We start from the raw sequence: 22,227 nt of genomic DNA on the forward strand, positions 1-22,227 counted from the left end.
TGTACACCTATCTCCCCCTCCCTACTGTACACCTCTCTCTCCTCCTCCCTACTGTACACCTCTCTCTCTCCTCCTCCCTACTGTACACCTCTCTCTCCTCCTCCCTACTGTACACCTCTCTCTCCTCCTCCCTACTGTACACCTCTCTCTCTCCTCCTCCCTACTGTACACCTCTCTCTCTCTCCTCCCTACTGTACACCTATCTCCCCCTCCCTACTGTACACCTCTCTCTCCTCCTCCCTACTGTACACCTCTCTCTCTCCTCCTCCCTACTGTACACCTCTCTCTCCTCCTCCCTACTGTACACCTCTCTCTCCTCCTCCTTACTGTACACCTCTCTCTCTCCTCCTCCCTACTGTACACCTCTCTCTCTCTCCTCCCTACTGTACACCTCTCTCTCCTCCTCCCTACTGTACACCTCTCTCTCTCCTCCTCCCTACTGTACACTTCTCTCTCTCTCCCTCCCTACTGTACACCTATCTCCCCCTCCCTACTGTACACCTCTCTCTCCTCCTCCCTACTGTACACCTCTCTCTCTCCCTCCCTCCCTACTGTACACCTCTCTCTCCTCCTCCCTACTGTACACCTCTCTCTCTCCCTCCCTCCCTACTGTACACCTCTCTCTCCCCCTCCCTACTGTACACCTCTCTCTCTCCTCCTCCCTACTGTACACCTCTCTCTCTCTCCCTCCCTACTGTACACCTCCCTCACTCCTCCTCCCTACTGTACACCTCTCTCTCCCCCTCCCTACTGTACACCTCTCTCTCTCCTCCTCCCTACTGTACACCTCTCTCTCTCTCTCTCTCCTCCTCCCTACTGTACACCTCTCTCTCTCCCTCCCTACTGTACACCTCTCTCTCTCCTCCTCCCTACTGTACACCTCTCTCTCTCTCCCTCACTACTGTACACCTATCTCCCCCTCCCTACTGTACACCTCTCTCTCTCCTCCTCCCTACTGTACACCTCTCTCTCTCTCCCTCCCTACTGTACACCTCCCTCACTCCTCCTCCCTACTGTACACCTCTCTCTCCCCCTCCCTACTATACACCTCTCTCTCTCTCCCTCCCTACTGTACACCTCTCTCTCCCCCTCCCTACTGTACACCTATCCCCCCCCCCCCTACTGTACACCTCTCTCTCTCCTCCTCCCTACTGTACACCTCTCTCTCTCCCTCCCTACTGTACACCTCTCTCTCCCCCTCCCTACTGTACACCTCTCTCTCTCTCCCTCCCTACTGTACACCTCTCTCTCCCCCTCCCTACTGTACACCTATCCCCCCCTCCCTACTGTACACCTCTCTCTCTCCTCCTCCCTACTGTACACCTCTCTCTCTCCCTCCCTACTGTACACCTATCTCCCCCTCCCTACTGTACACCTCTCTCTCTCCTCCTCCCTACTGTACACCTCTCTCTCTCCTCCTCCCTACTGTACACCTCTCTCTCTCTCTCTCCTCCCTACTGTACACCTCTCTCTCTCTCTCCTCCCTACTGTACACCTCTCTCTCTCCCTCCCTACTGTACACCTATCTCCCCCTCCCTACTGTACACCTCTCTCTCCCTCTCTACTGTACACCTCTCTCTCTCCTCCTCCCTACTGTACACCTCTCTCTCTCCCTCCCTACTGTACACCTATCTCCCCCTCCCTACTGTACACCTCTCTCTCTCTCTCTACTGTACACCTCTCTCTCTCCCTCCCTACTGTACACCTATCTCCCCCTCCCTACTATACATCTCTCTCTCCCTCTACTGTACACCTCTCTCTCTCCTCCTCCCTACTGTACACCTCTCTCTCTCTCCCTCCCTACTGTACACCTCCCTCACTCCTCCTCCCTACTGTACACCTCTCTCTCCCTCTCCCTACTGTACACCTCTCTCTCTCCCTCCCTACTGTACACCTCCCTCACTCCTCCTCCCTACTGTACACCTCTCTCGCCCTCCCTACTGTACACCTCTCTCTCCCCCTCCCTACTGTACACCTATCTCCCCCTCCCTACTGTACACCTCTCTCTCTCCTCCTCCCTACTGTACACCTCTCTCTCTCTCGTCCCTACTGTACACCTATCTCCCCCTCCCTACTGTACACCTATCTCCCCCTCCCTACTGTACACCTCTCTCTCTCCCTCCCTACTGTACACCTCTCTCTCCTCCTCCCTACTGTACACCTCTCTCTCTCCCTCCCTACTGTACACCTCCCTCACTCCTCCTCCCTACTGTACACCTCTCTCTCTCCCTCTCTCCCGACTGTACACCTCTCTCTCCTCCTCCCTACTGTACACCTCTCTCTCTCTCTCCCTCCCTACTGTACACCTATCTCTCCCTCCCTACTGTACAACTATCTCCCCCTCCCTACTGTACACCTATCTCCCCCTCCCTACTGTACACCTCTCTCTCTCCTCCTCCCTACTGTACACCTATCTCCCCCTCCCTACTGTACACCTCTCTCCCCCTCCCTACTGTACACCACTCTCTCTCCCCCTCCCTACTGTACATCTCTCTCCCCCTCCCTACTGTACACCACTCTCTCTCCCCCTCCCTAATGTACACCACTCTCCCCCTCCCTACTGTATACCTCTCTCTCTCCCCCCTCTCTACTGTACACCTTTCTCTCTCTCCCTCCCTACTGTATACCTCTCTCAACCTCCCTACTGTACACCTCTCTCCCCCTCCCTACTGTACACCTCCCTCTCCTCCTCCCTACTGTACACCTTTCTCTCTCTCCTCCTCCCTACTGTACACCCTTCTCTCTCCTCCTCCCTACTGTACACCCTTCTCTCTCATCCTCCCTACTGTACACCTCTCTCTCTCTCCTCCTCCCTACTGTACACCCTTCTCTCTCCTCCTCCCTACTGTACACCCTTCTCTCTCATCCTCCCTACTGTACACATCTATCTCTATCCTCCTCCCTACTGTACACCTCTCTCTCTCTCCTCCTCCCTACTGTACACCCTTCTCTCTCATCCTCCCTACTGTACACATCTCTCTCTATCCTCCTCCCTACTGTACACCTCTCTCTCCCCCTTCCTACTGTATACCTCTCTCTCTCTCCTCCTCCCTACTGTACATATTTCTCTCTCTCCTCCCCCTTCCTACTGTACACCCCTCTCTCTCCTCCTCCCTACTGTACACCCTTCTCTCTCGTCCTCCCTACTGTACACATCTATCTCTATCCTCCTCCCTACTGTACACCTCTCTCTCTCTCTCCTCCTCCCTACTGTACACCCTTCTCTCTCATCCTCCCTACTGTACACATCTCTCTCTATCCTCCTCCCTACTGTACACCTCTCTCTCTCTCCTCCTCCCTACTGTACACCTCTCTCTCTCTCCTCCTCCCTACTGTACACCTCTCTCTCTCTCTCTCTCTCCTCCTCCCTACTGTACACCTCTCTCTCTCTCTCCTCCTCCCTACTGTACACCTCTCTCTCTCTCTCCTCCTCCCTACTGTACACCTCTTTTTCTCTCCCCCTCCCTACTGTACACCCCTCTCTCTCTCCTCCCTACTGTACACGTCTCTCTCTCCCCCTTCCTACTGTACATCTCTCTCTCTCTCCCCCTCCCTACTGTACACCTATTTTTCTCTCCCCCTCCCTACTGTACACCTCTTTTTCTCTCCCCCTCCCTACTGTACACCTCTTTTTCTCTCCCCCTCCCTACTGTACACCTCTCTCTCCCCCTCCCTACTGTACAGCTCTCTCTCCCCCTCCCTACTGTACACCTCTCTTTCCCCCTCCCTACTGTACACCTCTCTCCCCCTCCCTACTGTACACCTCTCTCTCCCCCTCCCTACTGTACACCTCTCTCTCCCCCTCCCTACTGTACACCTCTCTCCCCCCTCCCTACTGTACACCTCTCCTCCTCCCTACTGTACATTCTCTCTCTCCTCCTCCCTACTGTACACCTCTCTCTCTCTCCTCCTCCCTACTGTACACCTCTCTCTCTCTCTCTCCTCCTCCCTACTGTACACCTCTCTCTCTCTCTCCTCCTCCCTAATGTACACCTCTCTCTCTCTCTCCTCCTCCCTACTGTACACCTCTTTTTCTCTCCCCATCCCTACTGTACACCCCTCTCTCTCTCCTCCCTACTGTACACCTCTCTCTCTCCCCCTTCCTACTGTACATCTCTCTCTCTCTCCCCCTCCCTACTGTACACCTCTTTTTCTCTCCCCCTCCCTACTGTACACCTCTTTTTCTCTCCCCCTCCCTACTGTACACCTCTATTTCTCTCCCCCTCCCTACTGTACACCTCTCTCTCCCCCTCCCTACTGTACACCTCTCTCTCCCCCTCCCTACTGTACACCTCTCTCTCCCCCTCCCTACTGTACACCTCTCTCCCCCTCCCTACTGTACACCTCTCTCTCCCCCTCCCTACTGTACACCTCTCTCTCCCCCTCCCTACTGTACACCTCTCTCCCCCCTCCCTACTGTACACCTCTCTCCTCCTCTCTACTGTACATTCTCTCTCTCCTCCTCCCTACTGTACACCTCTCTCTCTCTCCTCCTCCCTACTGTACAGCTCTCTCTCTCTCCTCCTCACTACTGTACACCTCTCTCTCCTCCTCACTACTGTACACCTCTCTCTCTCTCTCCTCCTCACTACTGTACACCTCTCTCTCTCCTCCTCCCTACTGTACACCTCTCTCTCTCTCCTCCTCCCTACTGTACACCTCTCTCTCTCTCCTCCTCCCTACTGTACACCTCTCTCTCTCTCTCCTCCTCCCTACTGTACACCTCTCTCTCTCTCTCTCTCTCCTCCTCCCTACTGTACACCTCTCTCTCTCCTCCTCCCTACTGTACACCTCTCTCTCTCCTCCTCCCTACTGTACACCTCTCTCTCTCTCCTCCTCCCTACTGTACACCTCTCTCTCTCTCCTCCTCCCTACTGTACACCTCTCTCTCTCTCCTCCTCCCTACTGTACACCTCTCTCTCTCTCTCCCCCTCTCTACTGTACACCTCTCTCTCCTCCTCCCTTCTGTACACCTCTCTCTCGCTCTCCCCCTCCCTACTGTACAACTCTCTCTCTCCTTCCTACTGTACACCTCTCTCTCCTCCTCCCTTGTGTACACCTCTCTCTCTCTCTCTCCTCCCTACTGTACACCTCTTTCTCTCTCTCTCTCTCCTCCTTACTGTACACCTCTCTCTCTCTCTCTCTCTCCTCCCTACTGTACACTCTCTCTCTCTCTCCTCCCTACTGTACACCTCTCTCTCTCTCTCTCTCTCTCTCTCTCTCTCTCTCTCTCTCTCTCTCTCTCTCTCTCTCTCTCTCTCTCTCCTCCCGACTGTACACCTCTCTCTCTCTCTCTCCTCCCTACTGTACACCTCTCTCTCTCTCTCTCTCCTCCCTACTGTACACCTCTCTCTCTCTCTCCTCCCTACTGTACACCTCTCTCTCTCCTCCTCCCTACTGTACAACTCTCTCTCTCCTCCCTACTGTACACCTCTCTCTCTCCTCCCTACTGTACACCTCTCTCTCTCTCCTCCTCACTGTACACCTCTCTCTCTCTCCTCCCTGTACACCTCTCTCTCTCCTCCTCCTCCCTACTGTACACCTCTCTCTCTCCTCCTCCTCCTCCCGTACACCTCTCTCTCTCTCTCCTCCTCCCTACTGTATACCTCTCTCTCTCTCCTCCTCACTGTACACCTCTCTCTCTCTCCTCCCTGTACACCTCTCTCTCTCTCTCCTCCCTACTGTACACCTCTCTCTCTCCTCCCTACTGTACACCTCTCTCTCTCCTCCTCCTCACTGTACACCTCTCTCTCTCTCCTCCCTGTACACCTCTCTCTCTCTCTCCTCCCTACTGTACACCTCTCTCTCTCCTCCCTACTGTACACCTCTCTCTCTCTCTCCTCCCTACTGTACACCTCTCTCTCTCCTCCCTACTGTACACTTCTCTCTCTCTCTCTCCTCCCTACTGTACACTTCTCTCTCTCTCCTCCCTACTGTACACTTCTCTCTCTCCTCCCTACTGTACACTTCTCTCTCTCTCCTCCCTACTGTACACCCCTCTCTCTCTCTCTCTCCTCCCTACTGTACACCTCTCTCTCTCTCTCTCCTCCCTACTGTATACCTCTCTCTCTCCTCCCTACTTTACACCTCTCTCTCTCTCCCCTCCTCCTCCCTACTGTACACCTCTCTCTCTCTCCCCTCCTCCTCCCTACTGTACACCTCTCTCTCTCTCTCTCCTCCTCCTCCCTACTGTACACCTCTCTCTCCTCCCTACTGTACACCTCTCTCTCTCCTCCTCACTGTACACCTCTCTCTCTCTCCTCCCTGTACACCTCTCTCTCTCCTCCTCCTCCCTACTGTACACCTCTCTCTCTCCTCCTCCTCCCTACTGTACACCTCTCTCTCTCCTCCTCCTCCTCCCGTACACCTCTCTCTCTCTCTCTCCTCCTCCCTACTGTACACCTCTCTCTCTCTCTCCTCCCTATTGTACACTTCTCTCTCTCTCTCCTCCCTACTGTACACTTCTCTCTCTCTCCTCCCTACTGTACACTTCTCTCTCTCTCCTCCCTACTGTACACTTCTCTCTCTCTCTCTCCTCCCTACTGTACACTTCTCTCTCTCTCCTCCCTACTGTACACTTCTCTCTCTCTCCTCCCTACTGTACACTTCTCTCTCTCTCTCTCCTCCCTACTGTACACCCCTCTCTCTCTCTCTCTCTCCTCCCTACTGTACACCCCTCTCTCTCTCTCCTCCCTACTGTACACCTCTCTCTCTCTCTCCTCCCTACTGTACACCTCTCTCTCGCCCCTCCTCCTCCCTACTGTACACCTCTCTCTCTCTCTCTCCTCCTCCTCCCTACTGTACACCTCTCTCTCTCCCCTCTTCCTCCCTACTGTACACCTCTCTCTCTCTCTCCTCCTCCTCCCTACTGTACACCTCTCTCTCTCTCTTCCTCCTCCCTACTGTACACCTCTCTCTCTCTCTCTCCTCCCTACTGTACACCTCTCTCTCTCTCTCCTCCCTACTGTACACCTCTCTCTCTCTCTCCTCCCTACTGTACACCTCTCTCTCTCTCTCCTCCCTACTGTACACCTCTCTCTCTCTCCTCCCTACTGTACACCTCTCTCTCTCTCCTCCCTACTGTACACCTCTCTCTCTCTCTCTCTCCTCCCTACTGTACACCTCTCTCTCTCTCTCCTCCCTACTGTACACCTCTCTCTCTCTCTCCTCCCTACTGTACACCTCTCTCTCTCTCTCTCTCCTCCTCCTCCTCCCTACTGTACACCTCTCTCTCTCTCTCTCCTCCTCCTCCCTACTGTACACCTCTCTCTCTCCCCCTCCCTACTGTACACCTCTCTCTCTCCTCCCTACTGTACACCTCTCTCTCTCTCCTCCTCACTGTACACCTCTCTCTCTCTCCTCCCTGTACACCTCTCTCTCTCCTCCTTCTTTCTACTGTACACCTCTCTCTCTCCTCCTCCTCCTCCCGTACACCTCTCTCTCTCTCTCCTCCTCCCTACTGTATACCTCTCTCTCTCTCCTCCTCACTGTACACCTCTCTCTCTCTCCTCCCTGTACACCTCTCTCTCTCTCTCCTCCCTACTGTACACCTCTCTCTCTCCTCCCTACTGTACACCTCTCTCTCTCCTCCTCCTCACTGTACACCTCTCTCTCTCTCCTCCCTGTACACCTCTCTCTCTCTCTCCTCCCTACTGTACACCTCTCTCTCTCCTCCCTACTGTACACCTCTCTCTCTCTCTCCTCCCTACTGTACACCTCTCTCTCTCTCTCCTCCCTACTGTACACCTCTCTCTCTCCTCCCTACTGTACACTTCTCTCTCTCTCTCTCCTCCCTACTGTACACTTCTCTCTCTCTCCTCCCTACTGTACACTTCTCTCTCTCCTCCCTACTGTACACTTCTCTCTCTCTCCTCCCTACTGTACACCCCTCTCTCTCTCTCTCTCCTCCCTACTGTACACCTCTCTCTCTCTCTCTCCTCCCTACTGTATACCTCTCTCTCCTCCCTACTGTACACCTCTCTCTCTCTCCCCTCCTCCTCCCTACTGTACACCTCTCTCTCTCTCCCCTCCTCCTCCCTACTGTACACCTCTCTCTCTCTCTCTCCTCCTCCTCCCTACTGTACACCTCTCTCTCCTCCCTACTGTACACCTCTCTCTCTCCTCCTCACTGTACACCTCTCTCTCTCTCCTCCCTGTACACCTCTCTCTCTCCTCCTCCTCCCTACTGTACACCTCTCTCTCTCCTCCTCCTCCTCCCGTACACCTCTCTCTCTCTCTCTCCTCCTCCCTACTGTACACCTCTCTCTCTCTCCTCCCTATTGTACACTTCTCTCTCTCTCTCCTCCCTACTGTACACTTCTCTCTCTCTCCTCCCTACTGTACACTTCTCTCTCTCTCCTCCCTACTGTACACTTCTCTCTCTCTCTCTCCTCCCTACTGTACACCCCTCTCTCTCTCTCTCTCTCCTCCCTACTGTACACCCCTCTCTCTCTCTCCTCCCTACTGTACACCTCTCTCTCTCTCTCCTCCCTACTGTACACCTCTCTCTCTCCCCTCCTCCTCCCTACTGTACACCTCTCTCTCTCTCTCTCCTCCTCCTCCCTACTGTACACCTCTCTCTCTCCCCTCCTCCTCCCTACTGTACACCTCTCTCTCTCTCTCCTCCTCCTCCCTACTGTACACCTCTCTCTCTCTCTTCCTCCTCCCTACTGTACACCTCTCTCTCTCTCTCCTCCCTACTGTACACCTCTCTATCTCTCTCCTCCCTACTGTACACCTCTCTCTCTCTCTCCTCCCTACTGTACACCTCTCTCTCTCTCTCCTCCCTACTGTACACCTCTCTCTCTCTCCTCCCTACTGTACACCTCTCTCTCTCTCTCCTCCCTACTGTACACCTCTCTCTCTCTCTCTCTCCTCCCTACTGTACACCTCTCTCTCTCTCTCCTCCCTACTGTACACCTCTCTCTCTCTCCTCCCTACTGTACACCTCTCTCTCTCTCTCTCTCTCCTCCTCCTCCTCCCTACTGTACACCTCTCTCTCTCTCTCTCCTCCTCCTCCCTACTGTACACCTCTCTCTCTCCCCCTCCCTACTGTACACCTCTCTCTCTCTCTCTCTCTCTCTCTCTCTCCTCCTCCTCCCTACTGTACACCTCTCTCACTCTCTCTCTCTCCCTACTGTACACCTCTCTCTCTCTCCTCCCTACTGTACACCTCTCTCTCCTCCTCCTTCCTACTTTACACCTCTCTCTCTCTAATCCCTCTAACAGCAGGTCTCTCTCACCTCCTTGCGGCTCTCGTCCAGCTCCTTGGTATTCTCTACGGTCACCATGGTGCTGTTGGAGTGGGGCAGGTAGGCCACGGTGCCCGCCGCATTGTTGGCCCCATCCTGGCAGTTCTCACTGGGCATCATTCCCACCGCCCCTCCCCTTGGTGGGAACTTTCCGTCCATAATCATCTCGAAGCCTTTCGGAGTTGTGTCCCCCTCCGTCTCCACGACGATGCCGTGCTTGTCAGCGCGGTAACGCTTGGCCATGTACTTGTAGAAAAGAAGGCGTCGGTCGGCGATCCAGGCCAGGATCACACACACTGGGAAGTAGAGCAGGGTGACCAGGGCCTCCCACACCTGAACACAAACAAAGACAGGGGATCATTACAAGACACATCCGAACTGCGATTAATTGTTTTATACACATTTGCTAACACACACACACACACACACACACACACCTCCACTACTCCGGGTGAGATGACAGAGAGGATGAGGAAGAGCCAGATATAGGCGAAGATACTCCAGAAGGCTGTGATGAAGAACACACGCAGGTGTTTGATCTTCCTGGTCTCTCCTTCAGGGATGACCCACACACAGATGGCGATGATCACAAACATGTTGAAGGCGGCGCTGCCCACAATGGTGCCAGGGCCCAGCTCACCCGCCTCAAACCCGTGCCCACACACCTAACACCGGGAGACAGAGGAGAGAGACTTTTAGTATAAATCAAAAAGGCCATGTACAAATTGTACGTAAATGTTATATTGGTAAGATTTGACAATACGTGTAAAGTAGATATCCGTTTCATTTTCAGCTTCATTCCAGTATAATACACTGCTGCTGATATGATGTCGCTGTGAGGGGGTGTTTATGATGTGACACCCATTTATGAGATGTGGTCGGGGGAGTCTTTATGACGTGACACCCACCTCTATGACCGACAGCAGGATCTCTGGGGCGGAGGAGCCTAGAGCCATCAGAGTCAGGTTGGACACCGTCTCGTTCCAGATACGTACAGTGGCAACAGACGTCTCTCCACCTGGCATGGTGATGGTCACTTCCTTCTCCTGCAGGACAGACAGAGAGGGGGGGGGTCACACACACAGGTCATCACTCTATTCCCCCTCCATACACTCCAGTATCTCACCACCAGACTCATACATATCTTCATTTAGACAGTTACTGTAAAAGAAGAAACTAAAAACTGCTCATAGGCCTGAGATGGGGAGTAGTGGGAACCTGGAGATTTCATTCTTCTCCACATATAAGCATGACGGATGGTATTTACAGTATCCTGCTGCCACGAGGGAGGACGTGTCCCTGACTGCCTGGCAGAAGGAGAGGGGACAATCTCTTATTCTAATCAAATAAAATGTTATTTGTCACATACACATGGTTAGCAGATGTTAATGCGAGTGTAGCGTAATGCTTGTGCTTCTAGTTCCGACAATGCAGTAATATCTAACAAGTAATCTAACTTAACAATTTCACAACAATTACCATATACACACAAAAATGTAAAGGAATGAATAAGAATATGTACATAAAATAATATATGAATGAGTGATGGTATAGCACGGCATAGGCAAGATGCAGTGGATGGTATATAGTACAGTATATACATATGAGATGAGTAATGTAGGGTATGTAAACATTATATAAAGTGGCATTGTTTAAAGTCGCTAGTGATACATTTTTTACATCAATCTTTCCATTATTAAAGTGGCTGGAGTTGAGTCAGTGTGTTGGCAGCAGCCACTCAATGTTAGTGGTGGCTGTTTAACAGTCTGATGGCCTTGAGATAGAAGCTGTTTTTCAGTCTCTCGGTCCCTGCTTTGATGCACCTGTACTGACATCGCCTTCTGGATGATAGCGGGGTGAACAGGCAGTGGCTCGGGTAGTTGTTGTCCTCGATGATCTTGTTGGCCTTCCTGTGACATCGGGTGGTGTAGCTGTCCTGGAGGGCAGGTAGTTTTCCCCCGGTGATGCGTTGTGCAGACCTCACTACCCACTGGAGAGCCTTACGGTTGTGGGCGGAGCAGTTGCCGTACCAGGCGGTGATACAGCCCGACAGGATGCTCTCGATTGTGCTTCTGTAAAAGTTGGGGAGTGTTCTGAGGTTGAAGAGGCACTGCTGTGCCTTCTTCACCACGCTGCCTGTGTGGGTGGACCATTTCAGTTTGTCCGTGATGTGTACGCCAAGGAACTTAACTTTCTACCCTCTCCACTACTGTCCCGTCGATGTCGATAGGGGGCTGCCCCCTCTGCTGTTTCCTGAAGTCCACGATCATCTCCTTTGTTTTGTTGACGTTGAGTGTGAGGTTATTTTCCTGACACCACACTCCGAGGGCCCTCGCCTCCTCCCTGTAGGCCGTCTCGTCATTGTTGGTAATCAAGCCTACCACTGTAGTGTCGTCTGCAAACTTGATGATTGAGTTGTAGGCGTGCATGGCCACACAGTCGTGGGTGAACTGGGAGTCCAGGAGAGGGCTGAGAACGCACCCTTGTGGGGCCCCAGTGTTGAGGATCAGCGGGGTGGAGATGTTGTTACCTACCCTAGTGATCTAGTGAATGGAAGAGTGATGGACGACGGGCTATGGAGAAGTTTCAGGTTTTATTAGTTGGATGCATGGGATACACTGTCCTACGAAATGCTGACTTGCAGGTTCCTTTACATTTACAGTGACCTTGAGATGTGGGGTTGGTTCATTTTACTGCAGTAGGCTAAATCAGGGTCACACAGAGTGTTTCTTGGTAGTCGTAAACAAATCTACTTTGAAACAAAAGTATACATCTCACACACATGGTTATGGGTTTAAAAAAAAGAAGACACCCATACGATGTCAGATATAGAGTTGAAATGTATTACTGAGAGGGCCTGTGCTCCTTGCCAGAGAGAGCCAGGCCTGTGCTCCTTGCCAGAGAGAGCCAGGCCTGTGCTCCTTGCCAGAGAGGGCCAGGCCTGTGCTCCTTGCCAGAGAGGGCCAGGCCTGTGCTCCTTGCCAGAGAGGGCCAGGCCTGTGCTCCTTGCCAGAGAGAGCCAGGCCTGTGCTCCTTGCCAGAGAGGGCCAGGCCTGTGCTCCTTGCCAGAGAGGGCCAGGCCTGTGCTCCTTGCCGCCAGCATAAGATCCAGACAATCTCAGTGTGCTTAGTCTTGCACAACCTCAGGACAAACACTGGAAAATCCTCCCTGTTATAATACAATACACTACAATACACTCCAATTAGGCCACTGGGGTGGTCTGAATCCTTCATAATGGATGCACTTCTGGTAATTACTATCCTAGTAGATGCTTGCATTATGAACTTATGAAAACAATTGTGTAGAATTTGCTCGGTCAAAGAGAAAATTGTAAAAGGGAGAAATCTATGCTATTCCAATTCCATCATGAGCAATGATGTTGAATGCATGGTTGGCTATAAAGAGGACAATATTACGAACAGATACAGTTGAAGTCGGAAGTTTACAAACACCTTAGCCTAGTTAAAATTCCCGGTCAGTTAGGATCACCACATTATTTTAAGAATGTGAAATGTCAGAATAATAGTAGAGAGAATTATTTATTTCAGCTTTGATTTCTTTCATCACATTCCCAGTGGGTCAGAAGTTTACATAAACTCAATTAGTATTTGGTAGCATTGCCTTTAAATTGTTGAACTTTGGTTAAATGTTTTGGGTAGTCTTCCACAAGCTTCCCACAGTAAGTTGGGTGAATTTTGGCCCATTCCTCCTGACAGAGCTGGTGTAGCGGAGTCAGGTTTGTAGGCCTCCTTGCTCACACACGCTTTTTCAGTTCTGCCCACACATTTTCTATAGGATTGAGGTCAGGCTATCTGATGGCCGACTTTGTTGTATGTTTGGGGTCATTGCCCATTTGGAAGACTTTAAGCTTTAACTTCCTGACTGATGTCTTGAGATGTTGCTTCAATAGATCCACATAATTTCCCTTCCTCATGATACCATCTATTTTGTGAAGTGCACCAGTCCCTCCTGCAGCAAAGCACCCCCACAACATGATGCTGCCACCATGTGCTTCACGGTTGGGATGGGGTTCTTCGGCTTGCAATCCTCCCCCTTTTTCCTCCAAACATAACGATGGTCATTATGGCCAAACACTTCAATTTTTTCATCAGACCAGAGGACAATTCTCCAAAAAGTATGTTGTTTGTCCCCATGTGCAGTTGCAAACCGTAGTCTGGCTTTTTTATGGCGGTTTTGGAGCAGTGGCTTCTTCCTTGCTGAGCGGCCTTTCAGGTTATGTCGAAATAGGACTCATTTTACTGTGGATATAGATACTTTTGTTCCTGTTTCCTCCAGCATCTTCACAAGGTCAATTTGCTGTTGTTCTGAGATTGACTGGCACTTTTCGCACCAACGTACATTCATCTCTAGGAGACAGAACGCATCTCCTTCCTGAGTGGTATGACGGCTGCGTGGGTCCATGGTGTTTATACTTGCATACTATTGTTTGTACAGATGAACGTGGTACCTTCAGGCGTTTGGAAATTGCTCCCAAGGATGAACCAGACTTGTGGAGGTCTACAATTGTTTTATGAGGTCTTGGCTGATTTCTTTTGATTTTCCCATGAGGTCAAGCAAAGAGGCACTGAGTTTGAAGGTAGGCCTTGAAATACATCCACAGGTAGACCTCCAATTGACTCAAATGATGTCAATTAGCCCATCAGAAGCTTCTAAAGCCATAAAATAATTTTCTGGAATTTTCCAAGCTGTTTAAAAGCACAGTCAACTTAGTGATGTAAACTTCTGATCCACTGGAATTGTGATACAGTGAATTATAAGTGAAATAATAAATTACTTGTCTCATGCACAAAGTAGATGTCCTAACCGACTTGCCAAAACTAGTTTGTTAACAAGAAATTTGTGGAGTGGTTGAAAAACGAGTTTTAATGACTCCAACCTAAGTGCATGTAAACTTCCGACTTCAACTGTAACTAGTAAATATACAATGCTTTTCGATGGCCCAACAATGAACTGAAATGGAATAATCATTAGCAGGTTAATTGATTATTGAATCCATTCCAGGGCTAGAATCTACTTCAGTTTGTTGAAAAAAACTCTCTTGTCAGCAGAGAAATCCAATTTATAACAATGTCAAAGAGTCTGGACCAATTATCTGAAGCTTTAAATCAGATGGAACCAATAATTCAATACACTAAGTCTCCTATTATTTTCCAATCTTTTGGTTCTGAACAGAACCACCATATTTTTCATCTCGCTCCACTGTTCCGACCAGCTAAATAAATTCTGAACCAGTTCGAACTTTAAAAAGTACCTGTTTATATCGATCCTTTCTGTTCCTTTTTTAACTAGCATTGAAAATCTATTATTCTCTAATAAAAAATATAAAAAACTATCTTAAAAAAAAAACTGAACAATTACAAAACATACAAACGACATCACACAACCCTCAACTACATAACACATGCCCAGAACCACCTGATGACATCTCCAGCCCTCGCATCACTCTCCGCCACATGGCCTCAAACTGCACCATGTTGTTTCTCTCCGTCGGAGGGGGAAGTGCAGGTAGCTTACACCCACACACACTGGCAAAGAGTTTCAGCTTGCAGGCAGACACTGGACACAGTTTCCGAGTGACAGAGTGAGGGCTTTGCATAGCTGCTGTGTTGCGTCATTTTGTGGGACTAGAAAAACATGCCCAGAACATAAAGTAACTCTCTGAACCAGTTCCCATGCTTTTAAAAGAAAGGTTCTGCTGCAGAACTGTATCGCTCTCATTCCCGGGTTCCGTTTCTTCAAAATGTTCATTACTTTCCGGTTTTCGGTTCGGGTTCTCTGAACCGGTTCCAACCCAAGGGTAGAATCTCTTTCAGTTTATTGAGTCAGCAGAGAAATCTTGAAATATTGGAATTCCATATGGCCCCAGAGTCAGTCACTACAAGAAATGTGGAAACCCAAACATAGAAATAACACGTTTATTTGAGCTGTCTGTGGTAACACCGAGAAGCAAGGCGGCATTCCTGGAGATGGAAACTGTTCTGTCTATCACCCCTGCGGAGGCCAGTTTTACAATGCCTTTATTATAGAGAGTTTCGATGTTCACTGTGTTTGAGTGACAGTTAATGTAGTCTAGGGAGAGGTGAGAAAGGAGAGCCAACCACTGGGTCTAAGAGTGTCTATTTCTATGTCCTTTTCATTATGTGGTGAATGAGATGACATCCCTAGTACAATGCTTTAACAACTCTATCATATGGATCAATCTGTCCCACGGTACCAACCTGTGAGGTTATGACCTCGATAGAGGCCATGAAGCGGTCTGCGATGATGGACACTCCCAGGAACATGTACATGAGACAGGTGAAGTAGACCACGGCCCTGGCTACCTGGTCGCCCAGCCCGGGGCTCAGGGGCTTCCACACGGGCAGCAGGGTGCCCGGCCTGCACACCACCGGCTGCGAGCACTTTGAACTGCCGCCCAGCCCCGTGCTGCTGTTGCTCCAGAACTCCGGAGACATGGAGGGATAGGACATGGTGGAGATGGAGCGGTTCTCTTCCTCTCCTCCTCCTCCTCGTAGAGACTCCAGGGCGCAGGGCGAAGGAAGGGGGAGGAGGAGGAAGAGGAGGAAGGGGACAGAGGCAGAGAGAGTGGTGGAGAGGAGTGCCATGGCGGAGAATGCCGGGGGAAGAGATGGATGAGGCGGACGAAGAGAGACACGGGGAGAAGATGCCGGGCGTGGCTGGGAGGGGTAGGACTAGCTCACCTAGGAGGAGAGAGAGATGGATAGAACAGTAGGGAGAAGAGAGAGAGAAGAGAGAGAGAACAATACTTGGGTGGAGCCAGCAGCAAACATACACCAGCCTTTCATTGGCCTGTATGGAGTACGAGATAAATAAACCATCTGCCTCAAAATATATATTTTTTTAGCTAAATAAAAATGTTCCACATTTGATAACTGAATCATTATTGTGGTTGACATAGAACAAATTATTTTTAACCAGCGTCCTTGTTTCCAGTTGCTGTGGAAGGTTTCCAACTGCAATATGAGAACAAAAATGTCAACATGCACTTGAATAGTAAATGTTAACGTCATGCCCTTGAATCATGAATATAAACCTTTCACGGCTATTCAACTTGGAGGCTCCCACATTGGCGTACATGCTCTCTGCTTTCTATTGACAGGAGAGAGAGAGAGAGAGAGAGAGAGAGAGAGAGAGAGAGAGAGAGTGAGATGGAGAGAGAGACAGAGAAAGATGGGGGGGAGCTGTCTGAATAGAACACATGGCTCTGAATAGGCTTAAAGCCCAAAGCGGAGGGAGAATGCTGGCCCTGAAGAGAGAGAGAGAGAGACAGAGAGAGAGACAGAGAGAGAGACAGAGAGAGAGACAGAGAGAGAGAGAGAGAAGGCTGCGGTTTGGATGGGAGAGATAGTTCATGGTGGTTTCTGTGATGACAGTGACAGCGCTGTTCCAACTGGCTTTGTGACAATGCACCAGGCTCTCCACAAAGACCTGTTCCCTCGGTTGAGAACACAATGACCCTGAGAGCCCGAACACTGAGCAGCAAGATACTCAGAAACTCTAACACACTCTCTCTCACTGTAAAAGTGGGTCAGGGTCCATGGCTGACTGGCAGTGAGTTTTTGAAGCAGTATGTACAGAAAGTTAGTTGGTTTGCTTGTTTATTCTACTAGGTTGAGTCCCAAATGGCATCCTATTTCGTATATAGTGCACTACTTTTGATCAGGGCCCTCAGGGAATAGGGTGCCATTTCATTTGGGATAAAGGCCCAGTGAGTATAATACAGATACACACAACTTTAGGCCTGTACACACACTCACGTATCCAGTTTGTGAGGGCATTTATGTGTATACAGTACCTGCTGTTATTCAACCATTCTTTCACCAGGTGTTACTTACAGTACACTGTATCTGTATTGTGCTCCTGCTCTCTGGGTTCCTGCTCTACAGTGTGTGTAGTTTTTGGGTGCAGTGTGTGAGCACCATCTGCAAGGGAGAATGTGTAGAGCAGAGAGCTAGTTAAGCAGATTACAGGCACAATGTGAGACCTACCGAGGGTAACCTGGGGTGTAGACGTCTGTCCGCACGCACGACCTCTCTCTTTACCTTTCTCCCGCTCTCGTTCTCTCTCTCGATCGCCTTCTTTATCTTTGTCTCTCACATTGTCAGTCCAGCTTTAACATTATAGAGCAGCTGAAGGCCCTTGAAAGCATATCCATCTCAATGCACTCATACAGTATTATTCACCATGCACCCGGCAACGATGAGTAGGATTGAGTATCCCTATGTCAAGAATGTTATATTGAGAGGCTACCCACAAAACCATCATCTGATGCTTTTGCAATAGGAATAACTCAGGTTATACGCAACTCATCGCTGCTACTGCAGAGTTTCAGGTTAGACTCAGTCCGGGCTTCCATGTAATTGGTCTTAACAACAACATAAGATATTTCCCATACGTGCGCGTGTACACATACACACTCACTTAGTAAACACACACTCGCGCACACACACACACACAATCTTGCCCCAAACACACACACACACACACACACACCTCCAGTGTGCAGTCGTGTTCTGTCTCTCTGTCCCCTCAGACTGACAGTCCAGTCGGGCTGTGTGTTTGCTTAGAGAGGAATGTCTAATGATGGAGGGCTGATGTAGTTCCATTTCCATACTGCACTCTACCAGACTGCACCTCCAGCACCACACCTGAATACCAAGCAGGAGAATATAGGGGGGGGGGCACTGGGGGAAGAAGGAGAGGCTGGCTGCTCACACTGGGCCTGCACTGTTCAGAGAGCAGCACTCTTGATGTCTTTCAAATGGCACCCTATTTCATATAAAGTCCACTACTTTTGACCAGGGCCCATAGGGCTCTGGTGAAAAGAAGTGCACTATATAGGGAATATGTTGCCATTTGGGATGCATTCTCTATTTGAAATGAATAGTGTTTGTGTTGTGTTCCTCTGTGACCTGGTAACCAGAGCCATTCCGAGGCTGGGGGACGAGATGGAGGGATGCTGCAGGACAAAAAGAGAAAAAAGGAATCTGAAGAGATGTTTAAATGGGATATGTGATGAAGAGGATGGTTGAGGAGGGGGGAGGTGTCCATGAGAGGAGGGTTGCTGATACTCAGCATGATGGACAAGGAGAAGGGTAAAAATTAAAGTAGAGAGAGTAAACAAGAAGGAGAGAGAGAGGCAGAAGAGCGTAGAGAGAGTGAACAAGAAGGAGAGAGAGAGGCAGAAGAGCAGAGCGAGAGAGGACAAGAAAGAGGAGAGGAAGGGAGTGAGAAAACCATAGGGAGATGAGAGAGAAAGAAAGACTAAAAATGAAAGAGAGTGGGGTAGTCCTGCCATGACGAGTGTGTTAATAGATATTCTCAGCACGGCCAGAGTGTTTCCATGGCGACCTGGTGAACATTTGGGAGAGTGATCACAGATGGAACGGGAGACAGAAGAAGAGAGGAAGGGGAGAGAGAAGAAGAGAGGAAGGAGAGAGAGAAGAAGAGAGGAAGGAGGGAGGGAGAAGAAGAGAGAGAGAAGAAGAGAGAAGAGAGGAAGAATAGAGAGTAGAAGAGAGGAAGGAGAGAGTATAAGAGAGGAAGGAGAGAGAGAGAAAAAGAGAGGAAAGAGAAAGAGAAGAAGAGAGGAAGGAGAGCGAGAAGAAGAGAGGAAGGAGAGAGAGAAGAAGAGAGGAAGAAGAGCGAGAAGAAGAGAGGAAGGAGAGAGAGAAGAAGAGAGGAAGGAGAGAGAGTAGAAGAGAGGAAGGAGGAAACAGAGAGCCTAGGAGAACTCTTTGTCACAAGCATACAGCTTTCCATGGACGTGCCCACTAGTGCCCTGTAGGGCTGGGTATTGTGGGGAAGGGCTCTCCAAGCAGCCTGGTTGGCTAGGCTGGGACTGGTGGCGACTGGGGGCCTGGGGTATGTATAGCTGCCTCAGCAAAACTGCCGAACCGCACTCACATACCACAGCTAAATCACAATGACCACAGGCTGACCGTAGACACACACACACACACACACACACACACACACACACACACACACACACACACACACACACACACACACACACACACACACACACGACATTGACAATGGACATTGAATCCAGATGTAGCCAGGTGGTAAAAGCACACAGCTGTATTAATTTGTATCCACTTAGTAGCACTGTCCTTTTAGAGAGCTGTAAATAATGTGTGCAAGCGGTTATGGGATTGTGCCTCCACAATGTGTAAGAGTGAGAGAAAGCAATTACACTGGAGAGCTGTTGTAATCCATCATGGGGAGCAGACTGGAGAGGAAAGATGGAGGAAGTGGATGAACAGTTGGACAGCTGTGTCTCCCCCTTACACATCTGGACAGCCAATACATATCTGTTGCTAGGCAGGAAGTTAAGTGATACAGGTAATAAACTGTTCCTTCTCCCGTCATGTGACCTAACCTGACCTCGGCCCACATTCCTCACTAATCCACAGCTGTCCACCCTTATCAGTGACTGCAACCATGTGATTGAATTCTCCTGTTTCCATCCTGCACAATAGGGGGCGGAATGCACATTAAATTGTGCGATCCCCAATATACCATAGAAGAAGAATCCATCGTGGGTCCAACGTTACATTGGGTTAATGAAAACGTTTTATTTGACAGACTTTATTTGACACCAGATGGTCGTGTTTGCCTGTTGATACTTTCAGATTGACATGGGGATGTTAGCGCCTTGCTGGCTGAATACCAGGGCTCTCAGAACCACGTTGTGGATATTATTTGAAGCGCGAGTCATTATCAGAATGACATATTTCATATAAAGCTTTAGGTGTTGTATTTTGTTGAATGTTTTAATTGTCATGTATATGTTGATATGTCATTTCACCCAGTGCAGTATGGGTAAGATGAGGATCTACTGTTCCAGGTGGGGTTAGGGTTTCACGTGGACGGTGTGTTTGCGTGTATTCATATTGTTTTATGACAAAATGTATTTGGGGTTTTCATGCAAGATGTCATTTTGTTGATGGACATCTTGCACTCAGACATTTGCCATGTTAGAAAGTCCATTCTAACTGTGAACGTTGTGGTCTTTGTATTTTCTTTAGAAAGCAGAGCCACTGCTTCACCCGAGCCCGTCGGGGAGTTGCAGCGTTGAGATCGTAATTACGAAACTGGGGAGAAAAAGGGAGTAAAAATGACAACAGAATAGAAAACAGAGCCACTAGGGTCGATGCATTTCACTTCGTATAGATTGGTTTTATGCACTTTACTAACAGGTGACAGAACTTTACTTGATGGTGACTTCACCATGCAGTGATTTCCCTCCCACATGATCTTATTTTAAATGTAAGCTTCGACAGAATAAACAACCCCAAATTAGTTTGTGTCCTGTGCTGGGTTTGTGCTGGGTTTGCTTTCGCCAGGCTACACAGAGACGCATAAGAAGAAGTGAATTTGGACAGACTTGATTGAATTAGAATGAAAATGTATAATTGAAGTAATATGGATGATTAGGATAAGTCATTGGTCTGGTCTGGGGTGACCCTAGGAAAGGGAAGTCCATATTTAGGCATAGACTGGAAGAGAAACCACTCTGGTTATGCTTGCATGCACCAGGCAGCAAGCAGCCTGAGATTGTGCACACCCACACAGAGTTAGAGAATGTGCCCAGCCTTGCTTGGGTCGATTATAGTCAGGCGATAGATAGTGTCAGCTATAAAAAGGTCTATAAAGGAGTTAGTGACTATAGCATTAGCATGTGTATTAGGGGGGGGGGGGGTCCTGAGCTTAGATGGGCTTCAGAGAAATGGATGTTGTTGTAAGAATGTATCGGATTGCTTAAAGTCGGGTAAAAAAATATGCATGTTATGGAAGGAATGTATTTGAACTAACTTGAAAAAACACTAGCTCTGACTTCGCTGATAGCTCCGTTATTGAGGAAGAGTATACATACTATGCCTGTGATATGTGTCCCACCCAGCTATCTGAAGATGAATGCACTCACTGTAAGTCGCTCTGGATAAGAGGGTCTGCTAAAAGAATAAAAAGTACAAATGCAAATGAGCTGTCAGATAGTTGAGGTCAGAAGTTTACATACACCTTAGCCAAATACATTTAAACTCAGTTTTTCACAATTCCTGACATTTAATCCTAGTAAACATTCCCTCTCTTAGGTCAGTTAGGATCACCGCTTTATTTTAAGAATGTGAAATGTCAAAATAATGGTAGAGAGAGTAATTCATTTCAGCTTTGATTTCTTTTATCACATTCCCAGTGGGTCAGAAGTTAGTCAATTAGTATTTGGTAGCATTGCCTTTAAATTGTTTAACTTGGGTCAAACGTTTCAGGTAGCCTTCCACAAGCTTCCCACAATAAGTTGGGTGAATTTTGGCCCATTCCCCATGACAGAGCTGGTGTAACTGAGTCAGGTTTGTAGGCCTCCTTGCTCACACACACTTTTTCAGTTCTGCCCACAAACTTTCTATGGGATTGAGGTCAGGGCTTTGTGATGGCCACTCCAATACCTTGACTTTGTTGTCCTACAACTTCGGAAGTATGCTTGGGGTCAGTGTCCATTTGGAAGACCCATTTGCGACCAAGCTTTAACTTCCTGACTGATGTCCTGAGATGTTGCTTCAATATATCCATATAATTTCCCTTCCTCAGGGTCCCATCTATTTTGTGAAGTGCACCAGTCCCTCCTGCAGCAAAGCGGCCCCACAACATGATGCGGTCACCCCCGTGCTTCACGGTTGGGATGATGCTCTTTGGCTTGCAAGCCTCCCCCTTTTCCTCCAAACATAACGATGGTCATTATGGCCAAACAGTTCTATTTTTGATTCATCAGACCAGAGGACATTTCTCCAAAAAGTACGATCTTTGTCCCCATGTACAGTTGCAAACCGTAGTCTGGCTTTTTTATGGTGGTTTTGGAGCCGTGGCTGAGCGACCTTTCAGGTTATGTTGATATAGGGCTCATTTAACTGTGGCTATAAATACTTT

General features: G+C 49.3%; 1 protein-coding gene across 1 annotated transcript in view; it reads right to left on the reverse strand.

Moving 5' to 3' along the window:
• The window catches only part of slc8a2b (solute carrier family 8 member 2b), a 104,273-nt gene that overhangs the window by 24,700 nt on the left and 57,346 nt on the right, over positions 1–22,227 (reverse strand). Inside the window, exons 2-5 of the mRNA XM_036961149.2 lie at positions 15,492–15,974; positions 10,160–10,297; positions 9,689–9,916; positions 9,243–9,584 (exon numbers count right to left, since the gene is read on the reverse strand). Of these exons, the coding sequence (XP_036817044.2) occupies positions 9,243–9,584; positions 9,689–9,916; positions 10,160–10,297; positions 15,492–15,878 (1,095 nt within the window). The 5' untranslated portion in view covers positions 15,879–15,974. The remainder of the gene's footprint in view (positions 1–9,242; positions 9,585–9,688; positions 9,917–10,159; positions 10,298–15,491; positions 15,975–22,227) is intronic.

Source organism: Oncorhynchus mykiss, chromosome 24 (assembly GCF_057628025.1).
Source record: "Oncorhynchus mykiss isolate SJ-2025 chromosome 24, ASM5762802v1, whole genome shotgun sequence".
Lineage (NCBI taxonomy): Eukaryota > Metazoa > Chordata > Actinopteri > Salmoniformes > Salmonidae > Oncorhynchus > Oncorhynchus mykiss.